General features: G+C 34.4%; 1 protein-coding gene across 3 annotated transcripts; it reads right to left on the bottom strand.

Moving 5' to 3' along the window:
• Positions 1-1,249: 1,249 nt before the first annotated feature.
• LOC121981834 (zinc finger CCCH domain-containing protein 3-like) lies at positions 1,250-5,388 on the bottom strand. 3 transcript variants are annotated; one of them, XM_042534586.1, is made up of 8 exons: positions 5,125-5,388; positions 4,977-5,027; positions 4,634-4,813; positions 4,482-4,558; positions 4,282-4,360; positions 3,388-3,465; positions 1,565-1,698; positions 1,250-1,473 (listed from the first exon to the last, which is right to left on the bottom strand). In XM_042534586.1, exons 3-7 carry the CDS (start codon positions 4,761-4,763, stop codon positions 1,586-1,588), a joined length of 477 nt encoding a protein of 158 aa, XP_042390520.1. In that variant the 5' UTR covers positions 4,764-4,813; positions 4,977-5,027; positions 5,125-5,388; the 3' UTR covers positions 1,250-1,473; positions 1,565-1,585. The 3 variants fall into 3 exon arrangements, with proteins under 3 accessions (XP_042390520.1, XP_042390519.1, XP_042390521.1); XM_042534585.1 differs by having other exon boundaries at positions 4,634-4,825; positions 5,125-5,387; XM_042534587.1 differs by lacking the exon at positions 4,977-5,027.
• Positions 5,389-7,418: the final 2,030 nt, after the last annotated feature.

The following is a 7,418-nucleotide window of genomic DNA, read 5'->3' as shown; positions in this document are numbered from 1 at the left end:
CTATCATATTGTCGCCTTCAGAGATTAATTGGACTGAAAGTCTCAAATGAGTTATCAAAATAAAATAAAATTTTATTCGAACTCAATTATCTTTATAAATGATTTTACAATTTTATTTTTCCATAAAATTTATATATATACATACACTAAATTTTAGAAATATGTATATAAAAAATCTATAAAATTCATTAATATTTTTTATATATACTATTTTAACAATTAAAATTTATAAAAAATAATTAATAAATTTAGTTATACATTAACAATTCGAATTCATTAATATTTAAGTTTATATTTTTTATAATTAAATATAAACGAATTTTATTGAATGAAACATCAAATTTATTTATAAACGTCCCATCATTTACTGCCCTAAACCTAAAGCTTGCCATCTCCCATGGAACGTGTAAAGGTAATTGTAACCGTGCGGAGGAGTGAAAGACATCTTCTCAATTTCTAATAGTATCTACCTCACTTATTATTTACAAATTTTATCTTAAATTTTAAATAAAATATTTATAAAATCTTTACATAAGCTATTCATCAATTTCCTAAATTTTACATTTATAAATAATATTTCTTTAAATTTATGAAATAAATTTTATTCCCTAAACATTATTATATAGAAGAGAGAAAAAAATAAAAAAAACTGATATATGATATAATAAAAAATAAATATCAAATTTTAATAAAATAAATTTTTTACATCAAATTATATATTTTTAATAGGAAAGCTTATATGATTACTCTAATTAAATCTCAATTTCTAACTGATATCAACTAATTCACGGATAAATTTTTATAATAAACAATTTACTTAAAAACACTAAAATGATAGGACATCAGCTACGAACCCTAACGTCAGCTGAAAATTTCCATAAGATAATGGCAACTACAAATACATAAAAAAACATGATGCAAATAGCGCCTCCATTAATGCTCTATCAATTTTGACAACAATAAATTTTAATAATCTAATTATTATTTTTTTTAACAAGATAGATTTTGTAATAGTTATCTTTTTTATACATATATATGGAAAAAACTAACGACTTAAATATATTTATAATACTGAAATTACATTTTGTTTATTTCACACTAGTTTTGTAAGAGGATGCGTAATTATCGAATGCTTTCTGATGTTAACTACTAGATTGTAATTTTTCTCTTTGTTTTTTCAAAAACATCTCAATATCATCAGTTAATAATATTATTATTTCCGAATTCTATAATTAAAAATAGCCAATAATAAAATTCAAAATCAATGTTTAAATTACCATCCTTGGAATAAATTGTAATTTGAGTCTTAGTAAGTCTACCATTCCATATGGTCTTAGTCGGCTAAAGATTTCATTTGAGTATAATTTTATATCTTCTTGGAAAATATTTTATGCAAGCTAAAAAGGAGTCTGCGAACTGCCCGTAGTTGCATAAATGCATACAAAGAAAAAATCCTTCATATTTCCAGGCCACCTGTAATGTCACGTTTAACTTAATTTGTATAGATTTAATTGATCAAAAAGGATTTTTTTTTAAAAAAATCATTATAGTTTGTAGATATTACCTCAAATATTCCCTACAAGATTTATCCCCAATCAACAAACGGAAGAGGATGACCACCATCTGGAGGTGGTGGTCTTAATGATGGAGGCAAGTTACCCCAGGAAATTCCTGCCTGATTCATGATAGTTGATGTGCCTGCCAAATGACAGCACTAGACAATGTTAAAAGAATTGTTTTTTTTTAAATAAGAAAAAAACAGATCGACATATAAAAAATAACCATAAGAGAATTAAGCAAAAGAGTGAAGAAACTTAGATGAAAGCTCTTTAGTTTATTGAAAGAAGAAGAATCATCATTGTGTTGCTATTCAAGCAAGCGCCAATATAATGTTCATCATGTTTTAAGTATACTGGAATAGAGGCTACTCTACTAAGTGCTTTTTTGTTGAGCTGTGTATAGTTTGGATAGCTATGTAGTCTAATAATATACTATGAGTGTTAACTTGCTAGATCTAATTGTGACCTAGTGTATGCTGAACCGCTTCACTTCTTGGCTTTATAATTTCCAACTTGATGTTCCTGATCCAAGAGTTTCAGTGTCTAAGAGCAATTATTATAAAATTTCTGCTCTTGTTCAAGATCATAAATCGATGACTATTCTCTTTTAATAACACAAATGAAAGAGAAAAAACTATCATGTTGATGAAAATTTTGAATTGTTCAAGGAATTTCTTAGCAAAAATGACGTGTATGAAGCATAAACATTTCAATAGAAGAGAATAAAATATCAAATTTTAAACATTAAAGATGAAAGAAACAAATTCTCAAACCAAAAGTTCTTTGTTGAAGCAAATCTAAGCTTTAGCGAACGTGAGCAAACACTATAAATTAAGAACATCACTGAAGGTGTACACTATTCAATGTGGACTCGATCTACATGTACTATAGCGAGGAGCCAATCAAAGAATTTCGAGGGATATCTATTGTCAAAATAGTATTAAAAATAACTCGAGAATGATCAATAAGACACGGCTAGAATAAGTTATTTAAAAGGAAACAATATTAATACTGCAAATGCATCACTGTCCTTATTTTACGTATTTTCTATCAAACAACTAACCGTAGATATCATATGCTTCAAGTCACCTCACCAATTTAGCAAATGGGATTAAGAGGTATTTGCAAGGAATTCTTGATTGAGCCATTTAGTAATAGCACAATCAACTACTACAAGCTCCTTGTCCACAATATTAATTCTGGTTAGATTGGCTGATTTGATAATAAAAACGTACATGCAAGTCCGCCCCAGCATAAGCTCATGGTTGTCAAACAAATAAAGTTTGTGGTTTCTATTCAGCTGAAATATAGTAACCGAAGCACAGCATAAACAATTGTTTTTTTTTAGGACATTCATGAAATCACCGTGTTTAAGACAAAATAAAAATTAAGGTGTGACGTCACTTAACTCACTTGTCAAGTAGGTTAGTTGGTAAAGGTGAAAAATGTGATAAGAGAAACAAATTAGGCTGTTTTAAACCACACCAAGGATTTTAGATCCTTCCTTCCTCATAATGCAAAGAAAAAAAATATCAGGTTGCAAGTTGTCATAACCTGCTAAGCTAGTGTTTCTTCCTCTCTTGCTCTAATAATTTTGCCTTTTAACTCTCCACTTTTCTATATTTAATTAACCATTTTTCTTCATTCACCGGATGCATTTCCAACTCGGAAGAGCCAGACAGAATTCCACTGATTATATAACCATGACTATCAAAATAAAGGCAAAAACTAAGATTATGTAGAACATTTTAGATTAAATTTGTCATATATTATACCCATAATTTTGTTTCTTTCTACATTCAAATATAAAAAAGCTAAGCAAACTCACCTGATAAATTCTCCCTTAATTGAAAATTAGTAACCGAACTATTCTGAAATGGTAGCATGTCTGGGTGGTAGCTCAGCTCTGCACAATAAGAAGCAATAATAGTAGGATATTAATGGCATATCTTGATAAGTGCATGATGCAAAAATTTTGCCAAAGATAAACACTTTTTATTTACATTCTGATCGTGTAAATCTAAAAGCATCTGCAATTAGCAGGTGCCAATGACAACCTGACTAGGCTTTCACTGAAACAATCCCTAAATCCCTCAACTAGCACAAATCATGAACAAACAACCTCGAGGCATTACTATTTAGTGATTTGAAATGAAAATAGGTATATTAGAGTTAAAGACCTCAGACCATTTTTCTCTGTATTGCACCAAAACACATATCAAGAGATTGTTTGACGTCATAGTAATCACAAAAATAAAATTGTCAATACCAGCAAACTTGAAATTAGATTTTTCTTTTTTACTTAGTCTGTACATTGTCAAACAAATAGTTAGGACTCCGTTTTTAATGAGGACAACAATTTTTGAAAATATGGGCACAATATGATTTACAAAAGAAAAACTGATCCATTTCGCAGTCGGAGAGGATTTCCATTTTTTTCTGCATCCAAAGTCAAACTAATTCATCTCTAGATCAGCCAAACTCCAGACGTCATAATTTTCCATGCCACTAAAAGTGAAACGCAAACAACCATAGTTGTAAATGAATTAAAAAAGTAGGGAATTTTTTCATTAATAACTATATTATTTTTTCCTCATCAATCTCTAAGCTTTCCTCGATAGAGAAAAAGGACGAGATAGGTTTTATTCAAGGCTACAATTCACACGTCTCTTTTGACAATTTTTTCCTCAAGATTCAAAAAATCGAATTACAGCCAACTAACCTGTCACGTAACGTGCATGATTGAGCGAATCCGGCTTCGGGTGAAAATACTTGCATGCGTCCCCATACTTGCAAACCCCCTACGAACGCAGAAAGTGAAGCAATTAGTAGAGTTAACAAAGATGTAAGCTTTGATAAAGTGTTCCCGGGAACAAGCAGGTCCGATCTCGCTGGGGATGCTAAGATCGAGAAGGATCTTACAGATCGGACAAAGTGGTGGCAAACCCCCTTAGCCAGGCTTCCATCAGGCTGGAAAAGAGGAGATACTCCATGCGGCTCTGCGAGCAAGGACCACGAGTTGTTTGAGGAAATGCTCGAGCAAGGAGGGGGAGGGCATGGAGCAGCAGCGGTACCTTTGAAGGAGTCGTACCAAAGGGCGCGGGCGCGCTGGTGGCTGAGGCCCTGGAGGTGGCGCTTGCGGGCGCCCGGCGTGTCTTGGAACTGCTTATCGCAGTAGTCGCAGTGGTACTTCCCGAGTGGCATCTATTCCCACCGTTTCTTCTTCCTCAAGCGTAGTTCTACTTCTAAAAGCCCTAAACGAAGACCTAATTTTTTTATAAAAAAAATAAAAATAATCTTTAAAAATACCTAAAAATTAACCTATTTTTAATAGTTTTCGCCATTTTGAATTAAAAATTAATTTTAAAAATATTTATTTTCAAATTAGAAAAAAAATTAAGTAAACAAGATTCAAACCTTGTATTAGTAAGCTTGCCGAATCTTCATATCTAAGCAAGACCTTCACTACTATAAATAGAGTGATACAATTTGGTAATTTAGCTGCGAAGGGTGGGCATTTTTGTCCATAATTCAACGAGGGGAGGTTAAACTGTTGATGACTTACCTCCTTTTCAGCACCGCCACCGTCACCGTCACCGTCACCGTCACCGTCACCGTCGACACCGTCGTGATGCTCTGCCATCGCTTCTCCAGCGGCCGCCTTTTCTTCTTCCATTAGCACTCCATCCATTTCAGCTGCCATGTCTGCCGCAGCAAGCCAGCAAGAGGCCTCCTCGCCCGCATCCGCCTTCTCTGCTCCGGCTTCAGAATCGAGGCCCAACAACCCCATCAATTATCTGGAATTATATGTCAATAAGTGAAAATCATTGGCTCCGCTAGAAAATTATAAGAACATCCACAGTGCTATGATATTTCTCCAAGCATATTCATATATCATTTTTTAAATATTTTATTATTTAATTATTTTAAATTTCACAATAAAATATCTCACAAACTAAATATTTATAATTTTCACTCATCAAATATTTTACTCTCAATTATCCTCAACTTCACAAGTAAATATATGACCAACTAAATATTTATGGTCTCATAATCATTTTATTAACTTACATCTAATTTTATATTTAAATAAAATTAATATATTTTGTTTATCATTTATCCATTAATATTTTTTATTTAATATTTATCTATATATTTAGACAATTATTCAAAATAATTATTTTAATATTAATATTTTATTTAAATGGAAACAATACAACATAAACACATTTTAAAAAAACTACCAACATACGAATTTAAATATTTCACAAATTCAAAATTGAATAACTAAATATTTTATAGATGATAAATTAATTATTTACTCATCACGATGGCATGTTTCCCAGATGTGTTCAACCATATTGTGATGAAGCTGATGATACATCTGAATATCACGTAACTCGAAATTTCTTCGAATGTATTCAATAAAGTCACTAGTTGAGCCATGATTCGCTATGATAATATTTTGTTTTTCGTGATCCCAAATTGATATTGCATGACCTTTATCCTCCACAATCATATTTAATCCTATCAGAGAGTCGAGGTGATGGGCGCTGGGGATGTGGCGCTCTTGCTGACCGTGCGTGGACCTCCGACGAGACTAGCATGCAAGCACAAAAGCGTCAGTGCCGAGCCAGGGAGTGGTTCCCCGACGATGACCCTCCGACGTTCAAGTCAAATCTCCGGCAAAAGCAACAAGCAAGCAAAGAAACAAAATTGGCAGTGTAACTGTAGCTACAATAGAATGAGTTTACCTTCGTCGAAGCTTGGGATCCTTTATATAGGGCTCTCAGGGGTGCGCGTGCACACTCCTTGAGACGTGCACGCATCTCAAAGCTTTCTCTGATAGGACATGTCAGAAAAGTGTACTTGACACCATACCTCAACAGCTTGAGCATATCCTGACAAGACAGTGGAAGCTTCCGTCGTACGATTCTCTACCTGATCATGCCGCCGACCATGCTGTCTGTCTACGGCACGAGTCTCAAGGAGGATATCAGTCGATCTTGCCTTTGTCTGCTAGTGGCCCGAGCGGGTGGGCCGCTCGACCAACTTTTGTCTGCTAGTGGCCCGAGCGGGTGGCCGCTTGGCTAATTTTGCTGTCTAGGCCAATCGGGGTGGACGCTCGACTACTTCCACTGTCTAGACTTGTTGGGTCGTGTTTCTGTTTTGTTGGCTGTGATATGATCTTTGGCCGATCGGGATGTCCACCCGGCACATGTCCCGCCGCTCGGCATATGATTGGCCGGTCGGCGCCTGATTTGGTGATAGCCTTTTGAGCGTCGGAAGCTCGGTGCGAGACCGAACTGTAATAACGTCGAACCGGTCATTCCTTTGTCCGACCGGTTGACGAGGTCGCCCGGTCGAACGCTAGCCTGGGGGCATTTATCGCCTTGACTTTGACCTTCCACGTGGCGTTGACCTCTTGCGGGACGGGGCCCTACCTTACCACCGGATCAATATTGTATAAAATAATGCACGTATACATATTTTCTTTACATTTATCCATAAACCAATGTCGTCATGGACCTCTTATAATTGCCCAACGAGCATGAAGTACCCTTAATGCCCGCTCGACATCTTTTCTTGCCGCCTCTTGTCTTTCCTTTAATTTCATTCTTTTCAGATCCTAAGGGCAGGAAAAACTTCTGACGAAAGTGTCCTATTCCGGATATATACCACATGTTAGGCAGTACCCTTTTATATTGTGTATTGTTCATAATAAAGTTAACTTCCGGTGCATTTTCTTTTAATGCATTCTTGAAAAGAAGTGATTCATTAAGCACATTGATGTCATTGTGAGATCCAATAACTCCAAAAAATACATGTCATTGTTCATGCATTTCAAGTAAACGAGTG

Source organism: Zingiber officinale, chromosome 5A (assembly GCF_018446385.1).
Source record: "Zingiber officinale cultivar Zhangliang chromosome 5A, Zo_v1.1, whole genome shotgun sequence".
Classification (NCBI taxonomy): domain Eukaryota; kingdom Viridiplantae; phylum Streptophyta; class Magnoliopsida; order Zingiberales; family Zingiberaceae; genus Zingiber; species Zingiber officinale.
The sequence above is the reverse complement of the archived record's forward strand: the minus strand, read 5'-3'. Positions and strand labels throughout refer to the sequence as shown.

Coding starts and splice junctions, on each gene's coding strand:
- LOC121981834 (XM_042534586.1), bottom strand. CDS start 4,763: ATGCCACTCGGGAAGTACCACTGCGACTACTGCGATAAGCAGTTCCAA. Junction 4,361..4,481: donor GCCACCACTTTGTCCGATCT/GTAAGATCCTTC, acceptor CTGCGTTCGTAG/GGGGTTTGCAAGTATGGGGA. Junction 3,466..4,281: donor TCATGCACGTTACGTGACAG/GTTAGTTGGCTG, acceptor CTTATTGTGCAG/AGCTGAGCTACCACCCAGAC.